Genomic DNA, 19713 nt, shown 5'->3' on the forward strand with positions numbered 1-19713 from the left:
CCTGTAAGCATCATTGCCACAGCTTGAAGAGACTGCAACGATGAAATGAACCCACTTCCCCTGAGAGAGAACGCAAGGAGACTAATGGCTTAGTGACACTTTTGAATTTTAGGTCATTTGAAATCTTCGATCATGGAGCACCTAATGCTATACCTACATGGAGATAGGAGAACATACAGTGGACTATTAGAATAGCAGAACATGTATCTACAGAGAAGTAGAAAGGGACAAGAAACAATGTGTTTTGACGTTTTGAAAAAAAATAAGATTAATATCTATACAGGAAGTAGGAAGTCAGATACAGAACAGTTTTAGTGTGACTGACAGACAGGAGATTTACAGCAAAACCCTTAATGGATGTGTGTGTGCTGTGTGTATGTGAGTACGTGCGTGCGTTTTTGTTGTGAAGTGAGACACTGACCTTTCCTATGAAGGAGGGAGAATGTCTCTCAAGCTACCTCGGAACTGGGACTTCAGCACCCTCAAAGCTGAAACCGCCAGAATAGGTAAGTTACTGGTTGTTAAACTGAACATAAAGCTATTCTTAGGTGTCATTGCATTTTTGTAAGTCGGTTTGTTCTATGACCAGTTGCATTGTACACTAGTGTACAGTATGTGTGTGTAACAGGCCTCTAGGTAAAGAGACTGGACCTGTGGGTGTGACATGAGGTTGACTGTGGCAATGTTATTCACAGACTTGGTTATATTAGTATGTTTAGCAGTGATTGTGGTCCACGGCCTTGGCTTCCAGCAGGATCGTACACCTGATTACAGGTGAGGCGGTGCACCTATAATAGTGAGTCCATGTGAATACAGAAGTACAGTACATAACCTTATATGGCATGCAAATTAATTCATGCTATAACTATCAGTGGAATATTGCAGTTGTCATCAACATGAGTCAGTGAAAACAATGTGGATACTTATATTTACAGTTTTAGTAGGTTAAACTGGATGCACATCAGCATAATATAATAAGCATAATTTAATAAATTGGCAATCATTTATTGAGTAAATTATGATATTATGAAGTGGGTTAAAACAGTATCCTGAATAGTGTAATAACTTTAACCAATAATGTAATAACAACCTATAAATAATACAATAACAAAATTCCCTGTCTTTTTTTATGCATATCAAGTGTCATGCTTCAGTAATAGCTGACTACACACCATACCACATTCCTGATTCCTTATTTGATATTAATAAAGGACTATAACTGGACAGTTAATTAAACCAGTGGACTAATGTTGGAGGGGCCATACTCATCTTTCCCAGCAGACATAAGTGAGGAGATCGTGGCATTTGAATTCCGACACACTTAGATACTACAGATAATCCCAACATGTTGTCATATCTACAGAACATATGTCAAATGGAGCCACGAAGGCAAGTTTGTATTAAAATGCTTCTTGTACTATTGAAAAAGAAAACGTGTAACATTTCCATATGTGAGGGTCATAAGAGGACTGTAAAGGCAGATAAATGAAAGTAGTCTAAAAAACAGATTTTGGCCTTGGGCCGATAGATGTGGTAAAGGAGTCAATGGAACGCAGACGTTCCAATGACCAGATTGGCGCTTATTCAACAAATCGGATTTAACAAAATAGATATTCGTCAAATCCGTCATGATTTATGCATTGTAACAGGCCCACATTGTTGTTACTTAAGTCTTATTTGGATATATTTGGCTGTTTTCACTTCATAAAATGTAGAAGTTGTCCCTTTTCAGGTTTAGAAGCAGTGACTGCCTAATGCTAACCCCTGTTCGTATAAACTGGTTAGCATAGCTAGCATACAGAAATCGGTGGTGGTAGTCATTTTTAACTGTAATGCAATTGATTGGTAACGATGACATAAACATGTGCTGGGGTTGACATCCATATAAGCATTATACACCGATTTTTACCTCAACATAGTGTGAAATACACATATAAACAGCCTAAATGTTGGCCAATTTCGCTGGGGGGCAATGAGGAGAATGGATATATCCCCCCACGGACCTTTCCCCCATGCGTTTCCTTGGCAAATCCGTTGTTTTGGTCGAGTTCGATTGACCTGTTTACCACATCTATGGGTTAAGTGTGAGTGAGTGAGTGACTCAGTCAATCAGTCTGTGAGTGAGTGAATCGGTGAGTCTGCCTGCCTGTCTGTCTGTCTGTCTGTCTGACATGAGTCTGGTTCGATCTCCACTCTTTAAGTCAAAGTAGCCTGGTAAATCCTGGGATAAGGAGGATTGAAACTCTTCTTGAATATTTTTGTGATCATTTGAATTTGGCTACACATGACTGCAAGGTGTGTCTTCAAATTGAGGATTGTTGTTGTTTTTTCTCTCTAATGACACTGGATGTTTGAATGGAAGTGCAATAGTAACACATTTTGCAAGTCTGTTGTGGCAATGGATGCAAATTAAAGTAACACTTAATATGCATCCCATTAATGAATGGTTGTTATTGGTTTAAATTATTACACTGTTGATTAACTTGTTTTGTTTTATCCACTTTGTAATGTAATATTATTTATTTTTTAAATTCACAACTGTGTGAGGTGGGGGGTGCGATTGGGGGTGCTGTGGGATTATTTAAGATACTTTTGGTATTTCAGATGTTTTCGGAGGACGGGCAAGGACTCTGCTGTCCTAGCTTCAGGGGGAAGCTGGTAACACCATTGGGGTGCCAGGACAGAGAAGAGCTTGGACTGAGCTGAGCTGGTGCTGGTGCTGGGGTGGGAGGGCCAAGAGACCAGAGGCAGAACAGAGTGCTCAGGTTGGGGTGTCAGGTTTGAGCAGAGCCTGAAGGTAGGGAGGGGCAGTTCCTCTTGCTGTTCCGTAAGTAAGCACCATGGTCTTGTAGTGGATACAAGCTTCGACTGGAAGCCAGTGGAGTGTGTGGTGGAGCGGGGTGACTTGAGAGAACTTGGGAAGGTTGAACACCAGGCGGGCTGTAGCATTCTGGATAAGCCCAGCCAACAGCAAGTTGAAGTAGTCCAGACGGGAGATGACAAGTGCCTGAATTAGGACCTGCGGCGCTTCCTGTGTGAGGCGTTATGCATTCCGCATATTTATTGCATTATTAGCAATTTATTACATTGTCAGCATTTATTACATTATAAATGCTAAAACCATTACATTATTAGCAGATCATTTCCTGCAATTCTACATATTTTGCCATGGGCCAAAGAGAAAAATGTGCAGTTTTATAGCTATTCACATGCTATTCTACACATTTTTCCATGTGGCTGAAAGAAAATGTTGCTGTTACACATTTTGCCATGGGGCAGAGAGGAATGTGTAGTTTTATAGCTAATCTCATGCTATTCTACACATTTTTCCATGAGGCTAATTTCGTCAGAGCTGTGGGTGTTTCTGCTACTCCAGTGGCAGTAAGGCGTTTTTGATTTCCTCTGTGCTCTGTGGTGCTTTCAGCAGGAAGCTGATGAAATGCCAGAACAGTAGCTGTGAGTAGGCTTGCAAAGGAAGGGTATATTACCGGTAACTTTGGAAGTTTACCAATATACTACCAGAATTTTGGAAACTTTCAAGGATTTTATGGAATTGTCATAACATGTAAAATGTGTAAATTAACAAAATAAGAGGATTTTAATATTTAAAAAAATGAATGACAAAGCTGTAAAACATGATCCTAAATATAACCCATCAACTTAGTGAATACCTTTGGTATTTCTGTTGGGTTTCAGCATGAAATATCCTTTATATTTTGACACCCGTTTATTTATTTTACTATGTCATATGTCTTTGTGGTGGCAGTTGTGAAAAAAGTCAATAGTTGGAAGAGCTGCAGAGTTAATTGCCTATTATGTCATTGTTGATTAGAATTTTTTTTCATTAATTAGGCTATTTTCTCTTTATCCATATGGTCTATCCAATATAAATGAATGGACAATATGTCCATAGATATTTTATTCTATTTCATATATACATTACCGGTAGTGTGTGTATGTGTTAGTGATGCGTGGGTTGACTCATAATCTGCCGTCCCCACGGTTATATCTACGGGGTGGGCAGGTTTAGGGTCATGAAATATTGTGTGATGAAGGGTGGGTGGGTGGCGGGTTGAATAAAGAGAAAACTATAACTTAAAAAATCCATAAATGTATCATTATTGTGCAATTTATACCTATAGGCTACATTAAGGGTTTTCTTTCATTATTTTAGGCTATCTGGCATTAGTGTGTAAGTCTAAGCTGTACACACGTCAAATAGACTGCACACCAACGGGCAGAAAAAGTTAACATTGATCCACAGAGGCCAGAAAAGTAATGTTTGTGAAATATTTGGTGAAGTGGTAAAAGAGGTTGATAGCAGTGCCTTTATGTGATGATTATGAGGCGGTACACAAACTAGACAGTCACAAGACGGGCACTTCAAATAGGCTTATGGTACGTCAAGGGAACTGTAGCCTACTGTTCAGATGGGTTAAATGGAAACTGAAATCTGGACACAGACTTTAGGTCTAAAACCTGTCACGTTGCCTTAATATTAACTCCTGCAGAATTAAGCTTTTCTTACTGTAAATTGATACACCAAATGTAGGCTGGAGAAATATGATATATTTCTTTCGGCATCTTGAGAGAATGTGAATTGGCAGTTAGATAGAGGTGCTATCTTTATCAGCATCATAAAAGCTGATAGTATTTCAACCACATAAAATATGCATCCAAGCCGAACTGAAATCTTATCAGAAACATGTTGGGTCGTTTTCACAGCTTTCTATTTCCTTACAACCAACCGGTCAAACTGATGTCATTTGGAAATCTTGCACAGAAATTATTTTCAGATTTTTTGCATTTTCTCCCTAAAGATCTTTGTTATCGATGTCAACTAGTATATTGAATAATATATTCTACCGATTTATGACATTATTCTGGTGAGCAAGGGTTTATTCAGGCTTATAAGGAAACATACTGTATGACAGAAGAGAAGCTGCATGTATCTAATTATAGACAAGTTGACTAACAAATGTCGGAAATTATAAGCAGAAACACATCTAAATCAGGCAACAACAAAGAATCTGCAGCCCCTGTCCAAAAATGTTTCTGCCATCTCTGACTGTGGCCTACAGCACCGTTTCTATATTAGCGGGTTAGGATCAGGTGCGGGCCTCAGATTTTCACTTTATCACATATAGTCGGGCGGTTGCAGATGGGTTATCCGCAATTTTGTTCACCCAAGTGAACAAACAGCTGACCCGCACACTACTAGTGTGTGTGTGTGTGTGTGTGTGTGTGTGTGTGTGTGTGTGTGTGTGTGTGTGTGTGTGTGTGTGTGTGTGTGTGTGTGTGTGTGTGTGTGTGTGTGTGTGTGTGTGTGTGTGTGTGTGTGTGCAAGAGAGAGAGAGAGAGAGAGAGAGAGAGAGAGAGAGAGAGAGAGAGAGAGAGAGAGAGAGAGAGAGAGAGAGAGAGAGAGAGAGAGAGAGAGAGAGAGAGAGAGAGAGAGAGAGAGAGAGAGAGAGACAGAGACAGAGACAGAGACAGAGACAGAGACAGAGACAGAGACAGAGACAGAGAGAGAGACCATGTGAGAAGGCCTGATGTACTTATCTACATCACTACTGTATTTTTCCTTACACCAGTACACTACTATAAATGTCAATGGCATTCCATAGCTAGGCATAAGAAATATATACACAAAATTTAAATGTACAGTTACACAGCTGACTGGGGCAAGTGTTTTCTGTCATTTGAACTGCTAAAGTTGCCACCCTATTCAGTGCATTACTTTTGACCAGGGCCCATAGGTGTCTGGTGAAAAGTAGTGCCCCATAGGGAATAGGGTGCCATTTGGGATGCATCCTTGGTATCTAGAGTTTTTTAAATTGTATTTTATAATTTTACCTTTATTTAACTAGGGTTCAACATTAACTTTTTCTTCAGAACGTCATTGAGATTATTTGGAACTTCATAATCCTGTGAGTGCTGCACAGTTCAATCAAGTCTCATTCATTTAACATTATTCAACTTGACCTAAAACAGCTGGGCTTGATGGAGAATTTGAACATTTATTTCCGGTTCCATGGGTCTATTGGGTCTAGGAAGTCCTCTGTCTAGTTCCTCAAAGGTCTGTGTCCATCTTTCCAGAGGGTGTTGTGTCTCATACATCACTGTGTGAAGGTTCATCCAGAGCCTTTTGACCAAAGGGTCTGAGTTGTTGGTAGGGGCCTTCGAGTGATGATGCAGTAGCTCTCAATCGCAATCAGTCAAATCTCTCCGGCAACCTATGGTGCCACCGTCTGTGTCACTCCGTCCATCGCTTTCTCTCTCCATCCTGTGCCACGTAGCCTACTTTGGCCAGAATCTCCCTGTTCTGCCTGACTTCATCATTGTGAGAAAGAGTCTCTCTACGCAGCTCTTCGTTAAGCTGAATGTCTACTCTTGTGCCCCCAAATGTTTTTGAACTCACCGTAGCTTGCAGGTGTGAAGTTTAGTCTTGGTGGCGCATAGTTGACTTCGTAAAACTTGGTAGGTCTTTGAAACCATTACTGGCCCAGGTTGACGTTTTGTAAGTTCTGAAGAGTAGACAATCCCAGCAGTACAGTTTCCTGATTTGCTCACACCCGGTCATCCATAGATAGGACTCATAATTGTTAGCTTGAAAATGCCTTTCCAAGCTCTTTCCACATTGCACCAATCAGGGTAGTGCTGGTGTTGGCCACCCCCTCTGCACAACATTTAACTTCTCATAGAAAGGGCAATGCCAACAAATTAGCCAACACATCCTCCTTAATAACACCTGCTACAGCCACCCCATTGTCAAACAAAAGCATGGGAAAACTAGGCTACTGCTCACTATTGGCTCCCAGTCAGCAGTGACATGTCTAGGCCTTCCAGAAGGCCACCCATTGCAAGTCTAAATATGATTGCTTTATTCCACTGTCTAATACAATTGAATGGCAGAGTCCTTCTCTCCAGCTTCTGAAAGCCTAGCCAGTGGCTGAATGAACTAGCTCGATTTTTCTTCCCTGAGACCACCAAAGAAAATTCCTGATTGGATATTCTTTTCTCTTCAGAATTAACTCTTAGCTTTCCAACACAAACGGAAGCAATGAAATCAGAAGAGCATACATTAAAAAAAACATTTTAAAAGAAGTCCCTCAAGATTCCCCACTGACTTTGGGTCGCACACATCCCCCTGAATGTGGAGCTCCAGTTCATCTGCTGATCTTTCAGCAGTTTGCTGACATTTTCGTGGGATTCTAAATATAAAATCTGTTTGCACTCGGTTCGCAAAGCACTCTGGCAGGCAAACGTTATTGGTGTGACAAGTAGCCTACAACTTTACCTCCATTTCCATCCTTTCTTCATACGATTATTTTTTTCTCTCTCATGTTCTTCTCTGACATCAAACACAGACGACTAAGACAGTCAGGATGTTGCTGAGCAATGGATGGCCTTTTAGTAAAGGGTAAAGAAACCCAAGCATGGACAAATGACTCAACCTTGTTTCATATGGTATGTATTAATTTGTCGATGTTCATCACCCATTTCATATGATGTGCTATGAATTACAATTCATATTATTTTATATATAATATATGTTACGAATTTGCAAAAGCTAGCAGGCTAACGTTAGCAACGTTTGGTTTGCTAGATGTTCAGGTTATATGCCTACCCATCCACCCCGACCAACCACCCTACTTTTGTTTTTGCCTTAAGTAACCATCTGTGCTATGTAACCATACCAAACATAACATATCATACTAATTTGAATATTTACTATATTACGTCTAGTCTATGAGACCAGGCTGAGTTGAGACCAAACTGTATTATTGTTCCTGATTTGCTCTTTTCTCTAGTGCACTTTACTGTTGAAGGCCCAGTGTATTTGTTGTTCGCTACTTTCCATCCACTGAACAATCACAGCAAGAATTTACAATAGCATGTACCTTGACAGGTCAGATTGAGGCAGCTGTATCCTGCCAGGCCACCACACACAAGGAGGACAAAAATACACTTGTCAAGTTTCAGCCTGCAGCCCTGCACACAGCCGCACACACTGACTTCTATCTACTGCAAATGTCAGATTGATGCATATTCAAATCAATAAAAGAGGAAGACCTGACTTGACGGATGTTGAGAGCCTTGTTGACATCCTGCCTGTGTTTAGTAAAGAGTCTCTTAAGGCTGTCTTTGACAGTCTGGTGTGTTTGTTTCCACTCTGCTGCAGCGCGGTCTAAGAGTGTGATGCCTGGAGAGGGCAACCCTGGGTCAGGCTCGCCCGGCTCCAACACCAGGTCCATGGAGAGGCCACTGAAGGCCGGCTGGCTGAGGAAACAGAGGTCCATCGTGAAGAACTGGCAGCTGCGTTACTTTGTGCTGAGAGGGAGCACACTGACCTACCATAAAGATGAAAAAGAGGGGAGTGTCCAGGTGAGAGATGGGCCACTAGCTATCCTTTACTGGTGTTTCCTGATCTGGTCATATCGTTAGGAAAAACTCAGGGACCTTTAAGCATCCAAACAACACTACTGCTGTCAATATTCAGTTAGCATGTTTCCATCTTTATTGAAGTAATTTCCTGTGTTTCCTGTAGCATGTATGTGTTATTTACTAAGATGTCAGTGCCTGTCTGCCCCTCTGTCCCTAGGGAGTCATCCAACTGAGGTTCAGTAAAGTAAATGAGCTCCCACTGAACCAAGATGACCTAGGGAAATTCCTGTTTGAGATCATGCCGCGTAAGCAGAATACTGTCTCTGGTCTCTTTCGCTCTGTCACTCTCTCTCTCTCTTTCCCTTTTCCCCTTGATCTCTCTATCTTTCTTTCATCCTCTCTCTGTCCCTCCGTCTCACCATCTCTCACTCTCTCTCTCTAAAGACCCATCTATGTATGATGTATCCTAGTGTGTTGGAGGGTCATACCCTCTCAGTATCTCTGTGAATTCCAGGCAGCAGTGGTGATCGGGAGCGGTGCCCCTACATTCTCATGGCCAACTCCCACAGTGAGATGGATGAGTGGGTCCGCACGCTGCGCAGGGTGGTTGGAGCACCCTCTAGTGGAGGTACAGATAGCTTGCTGGATATATTTAGAGACAGGAGTTTCTCCTGGCCAAGGTACTTGACCCGGAAAAACAACGTATAACTAGGATATATTTTTCCTGGTCGGATCACATGATCAGTAAAAATGCAGGGCTCTAGTGTGACATCTGAACTTATTTCCTTGACTTTTGGTTCGAGAACTCTTTTTGGAGTTGTCTTCGGGCCCATGACATAAACCATACAAATGTTTCTAGCCACGGGTCAGTAGGCCTACATGGTCGCAAAGCATGAGGAGCCTGCCATCACTACCCACCAGACCAGTGGGTCTCGAGCCTCGACCCACAACTTGAGAAACCGTGTTTTTGATTCTCCAGATTGAGAGAATGCGAATAGGCAGTTAGATAGAGGTGCTATCTTAATCAGCATCATAAACGCTGATAGTATTTCAACCACAAAAAATATGTGACTTACTCTAACTGCTCTCTTACCCCCTCAGCGATATTTGGCAAGAGCTTGGGTGATACTGTGACCTATGAGCAGCGGTTTGGCCCCCACATGGTGCCCATCCTGGTGCAGAAGTGTGCTGAATTCATCAGAGAACACGGACTGAGTGAGGAGGGCATCTTTAGACTGCCGGGACAAGACAACACCGTCAAACAGTTCAGGGACGCTTTCAACGCCGGAGAGAGACCTTCCTTCCCCAGGTGAGATGCCTCAGAGCTAGAGCCCCAAAATACAAACAGATAACTATTACACCCTTTTTATAAAAACTCAAATCAACCAATTATCATTGCAGATGGGGTAATGTCTCTAAAGGTTGCATAGAGACATGAGAGAGATGCAGTCAGGATGATAGTGCAGAGAAGCCTGATACACTTATTCTGCTCTCGGTGCTCTGTGGCTTACACCACATCCTGTCCAACTTGACAGAGAAGAGGAGTGCAACGTTAGTCAACATCACAGTGAACAGTCTTATAAGAACCTTCTGCTCACACTGAACTCTCTATTGACAAAATTAATGAAAACGGGGACAAACTGTTTTGTAGCTGGATTCAACACAAAATAGCAATACACTCAGCACGACTGTATGTTCGTATGTGTGTGTGTGTGTGTGTGTATGTGTGTGTGTGTGTGTGTGTGTGTGTGTGTGTGTGTGTGTGTGTGTGTGTGTGTGTGTGTGTGTGTGTGTGTGAGTGTGCGTGTGTGTGCGTGCATGTGTATGTGCGGTAGTGCGTGTGGCTGCGCTTGTATAGCCTGTGTACAGTTTGCACTGTTTGACTGTTTTGTGCCCTGCAGTGACACAGATGTCCACACAGTGGCGTCGTTGTTGAAGTTGTACCTAAGGGATCTGCCTGAGCCAGTGGTTCCTTGGACACAGTACCAAGACTTCCTGGACTGCAGCCCCATGCTGGACCCCAACAGTGCTGCAGTAGGAACTAATATTTACTTAAATGTAGACCTTAGGCAAATATTGTCAAAAATAAACCCTTTGCACTACAATTTGTGATTTAGCACCGTTTCTATCAACTTGTAAAGGAATAAATACAAACTAATTCTTTAGCAAATATTCTTATAATTACACATTTTCTCTTGGCTACAGTTTGTCATTTAGCTCTATTTCTGTCAAGTGTTCCTTTCCTTTCAACGAAGACCATAGCCAAATATTCATATAAAAAAATGTTTTTCGGTACAATTTGTAATTTAGCTCTATTTCTGTCAACTGTGCCACAATTACTATATGGCTGCGTTTAGACAGACATCCCAATTCATATATTTTTTCCAATAATTGGTATTTTGACCAATCACACCATATCTTTTCAGGTCACATCTTTTTCAGAGTTCATCTGATTGGTCAAAAGACCAATTTGTGATAAATATATCAGAATTGGGCTGCCTGTTTAAACGCAGCCTATGTAGGCCAACTGAATCAACGTTTTGCCTTACTAACTCTCTCTTTGCTCAGGGTCGTGAAAGACTGGAGAAGCAGATCACCCTCCTTCCTAGACCCAACTATAACCTCCTCAGCTACATGTGCAGGTGAGCTTACAGTCACACAACCAAAGATCAGGGGGGTAAGGGGGATCAGGGGGATAAGGGGGTAATTGATTGAATTACAATTCATAGAACCTGTAGTTTGAAGCTCCTTGCAAAACATTTGAAAAGCAATTTGATAACTACACTGTAATATTTAATCTATAGCTTGCTCATACAGCATTTGTTGTTTGATTAGTGCATATTTCTGGTGTGAGTGACTTTGCTGCATAACCTCTCTTTGCAGGTTCTTATTTGAGGTGCAGCAAAACTCCAAGGTGAACAAGATGAGTGTTGAAAATCTGGCCACGGTCATTGGGATCAATCTGCTCAAGCCCCAGATCGAGGACCCCATCACTATGATGACGGGTGAGACCAGACTACTGCCTGTCAGGATCCTCTTAGTGCATACTGTAACAGGGTAGTATTTTATTCTACTTTTATTTTTCACATACTGCTGCTGCTTGATGCAATGACCAACTGACCTTACTGACCTACAATAAATACAAATCATGATGCACTCTTTGATTAAGGGCTTGTAAGTAAGCATTTCATGGTAAGGTTTACACCTGTTGTATTCGGCTCATGTGACAAATACAACTTCATTTGATTTTATTTGATATCAACAAATTGTTTCTTTATCCTCACTATATGTTTACCTTTCAGAAGTGTTTGTGTGTTAACAGACTGTATACTTGTCTGTCTCCTCCAGGTACTCCTCAGATCCAGAAGTTGATGACAGTGATGATCAGACAGCATGAGGCTCTGTTTCCTCCGTCTAAAGACGTGGCTCCTTCACCCCCCAGCAAGAAGAGTGAGAGCAAGAAGAACAGTGCTCCACGCAGCTTTGTGGGCTGGGAGTCTGCTGAGGTAACAACATAACATTTTCATTTGCAGCCCATATGGCCCTAATCAAAAGTAGTGCACTATAAAGGGAATAGGGCACAATTTAGGATGTAACCTTAAAGAGGCTCTCCTATTGTTTCATACTGGGAATGTGGTAATATACAGTATTATGATACATTATATCAGTAAGCATTGCATAAAGCTAAACAATATAATATAATCTCTCATTCTAGTTTTGTCGTCTATGCTATATCCCACATCCTCTATGTCCCTGCAGTGTGAGGGCTTTCAATCAGAGTCTCCAGAGGAGGAGGAGGAGGAGGACACAGACACCCTGGGGGCCGAGCCAGTTACCATCTCCATCCCCCAGCAGCCCCTCTCCCCCTTCTCATCCTCAGACTTGGACCCCTTGTCTGTAAGCCCCCGCAAACGCACCCAGACCCTGCCTACTTTGAACTGCCCTGTCCCGGGGAGTGGGAGGGCCGGCAAGCTGGAGGCCATGAACCGCTGGAGCCGCATCCAGGAGAGCAGCGAGGAGAATGGAGAGAAGACTCTCTCAGAGGACATCTTTAAGATCCTGGACCTGCAGAAGACGTCTCTGTTCGGAGGCGCCCAGAAGGACTGGGAGGACAGAGGGACGGCCAGGAGAGGAAGTGACATCACAGTCACCTATGATGACATCACAGCCATCTCTTCCAAACCCAGCAATGACCCCCGGCAAAAGTCTCAGTCCACGACCCCTGAGAAGAAGACAAAGGCCAGTACAGCTGTGGTTCCATCTTCAGCCCTCCAATCAGACAGCAAGGCTGACCAGCAGGAGGACAGCCAGGGAAACTCAGAGCACCCCAGTACTAGGTCTGTATATTGGGGGTAAGAATACTGTCTGCATCCTAAATGGCACCCTATGCCTTACATGATGTACTGTAGGGAATTGGGTGCTATTTGAGACGCAGACACTATCTTATTGGAAAGGACAAAATGTCAACACTAGTAAGATTATTACATAAATGCATGCACGCACACACACGCACGCACGCACGAACACACACACACTCACACACACACACTGACCAATACATACTTTACTCTGCATTCATAAATAATATCTCCTCTCCCCTGTCATGCAGCCTGCAGCAGAGGAACAAAGAGCTGAGTGCCACAGTAGCAGAACTGCAGTCAGCTCTGGACGCAGAGAAGCGCTGTGTGTCCGCTCTGGAGATCCGGCTGAGGAACGCGGAACACAGCCGAGACGAGGCCCAGAGACGTAAGCAGGAGCTGGACCAAGAGATACATCAGTTCCTCAGCAGAGAACCACAAGGGCCTACTTAGAACCATGAGGGCCAACTTAGAACCACGAAGGGGCCAACCTAGAACCACGAAGGGGCCAACCTAGAACCATGAAGGGGCCAACCTAGAACAACAGGTCCAACCTAGATCCAATAGCTCCCCACCAGGGAACCATGAAGCCTACCTAGAACATAGAACTGCCTATAGCCTTAAGTTATCAACGAGATCCCACAATAAAGTATATGGATATTTAACATAGAGATCTCTAAACTGTAACATAACATAGAGATCTCCAACATAGAGAAGAAAGCCCATCCCAGTGGACATCACAGCCTCATGCAGATACCTGACTATAGGCCACCTGCTGTTCTACGAGAGGTAGAGAGTCAGTGTCTTGGCCAGAGCTGTAACTCTGGCTGGGACCTGGAACATGTTGCTACAGATGCAGGATCTTAATTTGACAATATTCTCAGTGGGAAAATAATCCTGCATTAACAGGAAATGTGAATTCTTGTGTGGATTATAATTAATGGACATTTTTGTAGGGGGTGATACATTTTTTGTTAGGGCAAGTCAAGTCTGAAATTTTCAAGTGGACATTACAAACTTTAGAAGCCTTTTTAAACCTTGAATACACTATAAGTTTGCATTTCCTGCTGTGCATAAACTGTCCTGCAAGAACAGGGTGATCAAATTAAGATCCTATATCTGTAAGTTTGTTTGTTGAGAAAACCCATGGGTAAACTCTTTAGTCAAACCAGCAATTGTGTTGACTACACTTCACATTTTATAAACACAAAATGAGGAATACTGTGACTGTATATGAATGGCCTTTGCTCGGTGTAGCTGATTATGTAGTATGGATGTGATGTGCAGTAGCCTATACAATGCTGATAGTTGTTGACCATGCCGGCTCCGTTACATTTATATTCTCAGATGATTAGAGCATGTACATGAAATAGCAGGTTGTGCATAATGTCCAGGTTAAGAGAATGTCCACGACAATTGGACTATAATGGTCTGTATAAGTATTTTGGCCAGGATTCAATTCACAGCGCAGTGCGCTGAAAGCCAACTTTGCAGTTTTTAATTAAATACATGTTACCTACATTCGCGGAGATCGTATTCACGCTAAACGCTGTGAATGTGACTCAATTGTTAAGGTTTGAATCCTGTTTATATTTTGTTTGACCAGACATTAATAAAAGAGGAACAGAATAAGACGACTTGGCTGATCAATAATCTGCACCGTTTGTTATTATTATGACTTACAAGGTTGAACTGTAACCTTTAAAGAGGGATTGGCAATACAATAAGTGTTACTATAATAATCATGTTTCATAGAGTGAGTGCTAGAGAGAGAGATAGAAAGGATGAATGAGCGCCAAAGTGAATATCGTCACTCACACTGACGGGGTCAGAGGAAAGATATGTCAGTGTAGATAACGTGTGTAAGGCCAGGGGAGAAATGGCTGCTGGGAAGTGTGTGCATATGTGTGTGTGCACATTTGTTGGTTCATTCATGTGTGTGGGAGCACGTTTGTTCGTGCTTGTGTGTTTGTGAGAAAGGCTGCGATAGAGCGAGAGAGAGAGTGGGGCAGGGGCGTTATCAATCATTCTTCAGCAATGACGGGAGATGGAAGGGAGAAGGGACTGCATACATGGGACTGCACGGGAGATAAGCACCTCTGTCAACTGTCACCCTGGAGGATGAGTAACAGGGGAAGGACCAGCCTGTTCCTTCCCATGTTCTCCCCTCCTCACTATCAAGAGTGTATCTTTGCAGGCCATAGTCAGAAGCTCAGGAATGAGGACCCCTGAATTGTGCATGAACCAAGCAGTAGCATCCATACAGATTTTGAAAGTGTAGTTAAATGATCTGGAGCTAATGGTAGCATAAATTAACCTCACAGTCTAGCTTTTAAGGCAAATCTGAGAAGACGAAGTGTTGTGATGAGGTATTGAGTGTTTGGAATCACAGTGTTTGGAATCAGTCATCGACAGAGAGAGGAGGTAAAAAGGGCTTTATGAATACATTTGATTGATTGATTGATTGATTGAGAGGTAGAGACAGTGGGCACTCAGTGTAGATTACTCATCTGGCCACTGGTCAGTGGGGAAGTGTTCTAACTTAAGTCATCCAGGTTGCAGTTCTAGTTTGACCTTTGACTCCATGCTGTCTCCCCAATCACAGTGGAATGCTTAGAGACCAGTCTGCCCTTACAAAGCCTGGAGTCTGCCCATGCAAAGCCCTCTCTCTCCTGCACTCCACTCTGGGCTGTGGAATCTGGACTAAAGCTAAACTCAGGACCTCAGAAACACTGAACTGAGGGACGTGTGAGGGAACAGCACAGGGCACATTGTAAGTAATTGTAAGTTCTGACTGCTGTGCATTTAATAGACAGTGAGGCCTCTTAATCAGACATCCAGACAGAGATAACCCATTTCCAAAACTGCTGTGACTTCTGCAACGTTTGCCTACTAAAAGAGGAAGTGTACTTACATTAAGTGTTGCAAACTTCCAAACTCAATTAGGTAATGAGTGGATTACGGGGAAGTTGTGTTTTGTTGTGTAGTCTACTCTGTTTCCACAACAGACGGGGAAACAACAACGCTATATGTCCTGGATCTGCACAGCTCTGCCAGGGCCTGGGATCGGGAAAGACACTTAAGTGTTTTAGTACTATATCTCTTGACACAATGATGAAAATAATCATGCCCTCTAAACCTTCAAGCTGCATACTGGATCCTGTTCCTACTAAACTGCTGAAAAAGCTGCTTCCTGTGCTTGGCCCCCCCTATGTTGAACATAATAAACAGCTCTCTATCCACCGGATGTGTACCAAACTCACTAAAAGTGGCAGTGATAAAGCCTCTCTTGAAAAAGCCAAACCTTGACCCGGAAAATATAAAAAACTATCGGCCTATATCGAATCTTCCATTCCTCTCAAAAATTTTAGAAAAAGCTGTTGCGCAGCAACTCACTGCCTCTCTGAAGACAAACAATGTATACGAAATGCTTCAGTCTGGTTTTAGACCCCATCATAGCACTGAGACTGCACTTGTGAAGGTGGTAAATGACCTTTTAATGGCGTCAGCCCGAGGCTCTGCATCTGTCCTCGTGCTACTAGACCTTAGTGCTGCCTTTGACACCATCGATCACCACATTCTTTTGGAGAGACTGGAAACCCAAATTGGTCTACACGGACCAGTTCTGGCCTGGTTTAGATCTTACCTGTCGGAAAGATATCAGTTTGTCTCTGTGAATGGTTTGTCCTCTGACAAATCAACTGTGCATTTCGGTGTTCCTCAAGGTTCCGTTTTAGGACCACTATTGTTTTCACTATATATTTTACCTCTTGGGGATGTTATTCGAAAACATAATGTTAACTTTCACTGCTATGCGGATGACACACAGCTGTACATTTCAATGAAACATGGTGAAGCCCCAAAATTGCTCTCGCTAGAAGCCTGTGTTTCAGACATAAGGAAGTGGATGGCTGAAAACTTTCTACTTTTAAACTCGGACAAGACAGAGATGCTTGTTCTAGGTCCCAAGAAACAAAGAGATCTTCTGTTAAATCTGACAATTCATCTTTATGGTTGTAAAGTCGTCTCAAATAAAACTGTGAAGGACCTCGGCGTTACTCTTGACCCTGATCTCTCTTTTGACGAACATATCAAGACTGTTTCAAGGACAGCTTTTTTCCATCTACGTAACATTGCAAAAATCAGAAATTTTCTGTCCAAAAATGATGCAGAAAAATTAATCCATGCATTTGTTACTTCTAGGTTAGACTACTGCAATGCTCTACTTTCCGGCTACCCGGATAAAGCATTAAATAAACTTCAGTTAGTGCTAAATACGGCTGCTAGAATCCTGACTAGAACCAAGAAATTTGATCATATTACTCCAGTGCTAGCTTCCCTACACTGGCTTCCTGTTAAGGCAAGGGCTGATTTCAAGGTTTTACTGTTAACCTATAAAGCGTTACATGGGCTTGCTCCTACCTATCTTTCCGAGTTGGTCCTGCCGTACATACCAATACGTACGCTACGGTCACAAGACGCAGGCCTCCTAATTGTCCCTAGAATTTCTAAGCAAACAGCGGGAGGCAGGGCTTTCTCCTATAGATCTCCATTTTTATGGAACAGTCTGCCTACCCATGTGAGAGACGCAGACTCGGTCTCAACCTTTAAGTCTTTACTGAAGACTTATCTCTTCAGTAGGTCATATGATTGAGTGTAGTCTGGCCCAGGAGTGTGAAGGTGAACGGAAAGGCTCTGGAGCAACGAACCGCCCTTGCTGTCTCTGCCTGGCCGGTCCCCCTCTCTCCACTGGGATTCTCTGCCTCTAACCCTATTACAGGGGCTGAGTCACTGGCTTACTGGTGCTCTGTCATGCCGTCCCTGGGAGGGGTGCGTCACTTGAGTGGGTTGAGTTACTGACGTGATCTTCCTGTCTGGGTTGGCGCCCCCCCTTGGTTTGTGCTGTGGTGGAGATCTTTGTTGGCTATACTCGGCCTTGTCTCAGGATTATAAGTTGGTGGTTGAAGATATCCCTCCAGTGGTGCGGGGGCTGTGCTTTGGCAAAGTGGGTGGGGTTATATCCTTCCTATTTGGCCCTGTCCGGGGGTATCTTCGGATGGGGCCACAGTGTCTCCTGACCGCTCCTGTCTCAGCCTCCAGTATTTATGCTGCAGTAGTTTGTGTCGGGGGGCTAGGGTCAGTTGGTTATACCTGGAGTACTTCTCCTGTCTTATCCAGTGTCCTGTGTGAATTTAAGTATGCTTTCTCTAATTCTCTCGTTCTCTCTTTCTTTCTCTCTCTCTGAGAACCTGAGCCCTAGGACCATACGTTAGGACTACCGGGCATGACGACTCCCTGCTGTCCCCAGTCCACCTGGCCTTGCTGCTATTCCAGTTTCAACTGTTCTGCCTGCGGTTACGGAACCCCTACCTGTCCCAGACCTGCTGTTTTCAACTCTTAATGATCGGCTATGAAAGCCAACAGATTTATTCCTGATTATTATTTGACCATGCTTGTCATTTATGAACATTTAGAAAATCTTGGCTCTCTCTAATTTTCTCCTTCTCTCTTTCTTTCTCTCGGAGGACCTGAGCCCTGGGACCATACGTTGGGACTGCCGGGCGTGGTGGCTCCTTGCTGTCCCCAGTCCGCCTGGCCTTGCTGCTGTTCCGGTTTCAGCTGTTCTGCCTGCGGTTATGGAACCGCCACCTGTCCCAGACCTGTTGTTTTTCAACTCTTAATGATCGGCTATGAAAAGCCAACTGAAAATTATCCATGATTATTATTTGACCATGCTTGTCACTTATGAACATTTTTGAACATCTTGTCATAGTTCTGTTATAATCACCACCCGGCACAGCCAGAAGAGGACTGGCCACCCCTCATAGCCTGGTTCCTCTCTAGGTTTCTTCCTAGGTTTTGGCCTTTCTAGGGAGTTTTTCCTAGCCATCGTGCTTCTTCACCTGCATTCTAGCTGTTTGGGGTTTTAGGCTGGGTCTCTGTACAGCACTTCGAGATATTAGCTGATGTACGAAGGGCTATATAAAATAAACTTGATTGATTGATTGATATATATCAATTTTCTGAAATGTTGGTAAATTAGCTGTTATTGGTTAAAGGAATTATGAAATAGATCGGTGTGTTTTTTCACTATCTAATCATGGCATGGGGTTGTTCAATTACAGACGTATTTGTTTAAAAGCTATCACTTGATGGTTTCATTTCACATGGACAAATGATCATGTTTCTTTGCAAAATGCTATACACTCAGTGTACAAAACATTAGTAACTCTTTCCTAATGTTGATTTGCACCCCATTTTGCCCTCAGAACAGCCTCAATTCGTCAGGGCATGGACTCTACAAAGTGTTGAAGGGATGCTGGTCCATGTTGACTCCAATGCTTCTCACAGTTGTGTCAAGTTGGCTTGATGTCCTTTGGGTGGTGGAGCATTCTTGATACAAACGGGAAACTATTGAGCGTGAAAACCCCAGCAGCATTGCAGTTCTTGACACACTTAAACAAGTGCAGCTGGTACGTACTACCATGCCTCCGCAAAGGAACTTAAATATTTTGTCTTGCCCATTCACCCTCTGAACGGCACACCTACACAATCCATGAATACATTTTCTCAAGGCTTAAAAATCCTTCTTGAACCTCTCCTCCCCTTCATCTCCACTGAATGAAGTGGATTTAAAAGGTGACATCAATAAGGGATCATATCTTTCACCTGGATTCACCTGGTCAGACTACAGTGCCTTCGGAAAGTTTTCAGTATTCCATTTTTCCACATTTTGTTACGTTACAGCCTTATTCTAAAATGGATTAAATACATTTTATCCTCACCAATCTACACATAATACCCCATAATGACAAAGCAAAAACAGAAATACCTTATCTACATAAGTATTCAGACCCTTTGCTATGAGACTCGAAATTGAGATCAGGTGCATCTTGTTTCCATTGATCATCAATGAGTGGCTTCCGTTTGGCCACTCTACCATAAAGGCCTGATTGGTGGAGTGCTGCAG

General features: G+C 42.9%; 1 protein-coding gene across 4 annotated transcripts; it reads left to right on the top strand.

Annotated features, from left to right (window-relative positions):
• Positions 1–42: 42 nt before the first annotated feature.
• LOC129826539 (rho GTPase-activating protein 25-like) lies at positions 43–18815 on the top strand. Of its 4 annotated transcripts, XM_055887398.1 has the most exons (14): positions 44–506; positions 7368–7467; positions 8183–8385; positions 8603–8690; positions 8900–9013; positions 9487–9694; positions 10287–10419; positions 10954–11027; positions 11269–11390; positions 11734–11891; positions 12145–12722; positions 12995–13131; positions 15349–15516; positions 17990–18815. In XM_055887398.1, the coding sequence occupies exons 3-13, from the start codon at positions 8200–8202 to the stop codon at positions 15477–15479; spliced, it is 1929 nt and encodes a 642-aa protein (XP_055743373.1). In that variant the 5' UTR covers positions 44–506; positions 7368–7467; positions 8183–8199; the 3' UTR covers positions 15480–15516; positions 17990–18815. The 4 variants fall into 4 exon arrangements, with proteins under 4 accessions (XP_055743370.1, XP_055743373.1, XP_055743372.1 ...); XM_055887395.1 differs by lacking the exon at positions 7368–7467 and having other exon boundaries at positions 43–506; XM_055887397.1 differs by lacking the exons at positions 7368–7467; positions 15349–15516; positions 17990–18815 and having other exon boundaries at positions 12995–14377.
• The last annotated feature ends 898 nt before the right edge of the window (positions 18816–19713 follow it).

Source organism: Salvelinus fontinalis, chromosome 28 (assembly GCF_029448725.1).
Source record: "Salvelinus fontinalis isolate EN_2023a chromosome 28, ASM2944872v1, whole genome shotgun sequence".
Taxonomy (NCBI): domain Eukaryota; kingdom Metazoa; phylum Chordata; class Actinopteri; order Salmoniformes; family Salmonidae; genus Salvelinus; species Salvelinus fontinalis.

Excerpts from the sequence above, each read along its gene's own strand:
- LOC129826539 (XM_055887395.1), top strand. The coding sequence starts at position 443 with ATGTCTCTCAAGCTACCTCGGAACTGGGACTTCAGCACCCTCAAAGCT. Across the intron at positions 9,014-9,486 it reads TGGAGCACCCTCTAGTGGAG|CGATATTTGGCAAGAGCTTG; the intron begins GTACAGATAGCT and ends TTACCCCCTCAG. Across the intron at positions 9,695-10,286 it reads GAGAGACCTTCCTTCCCCAG|TGACACAGATGTCCACACAG; the intron begins GTGAGATGCCTC and ends TGTGCCCTGCAG.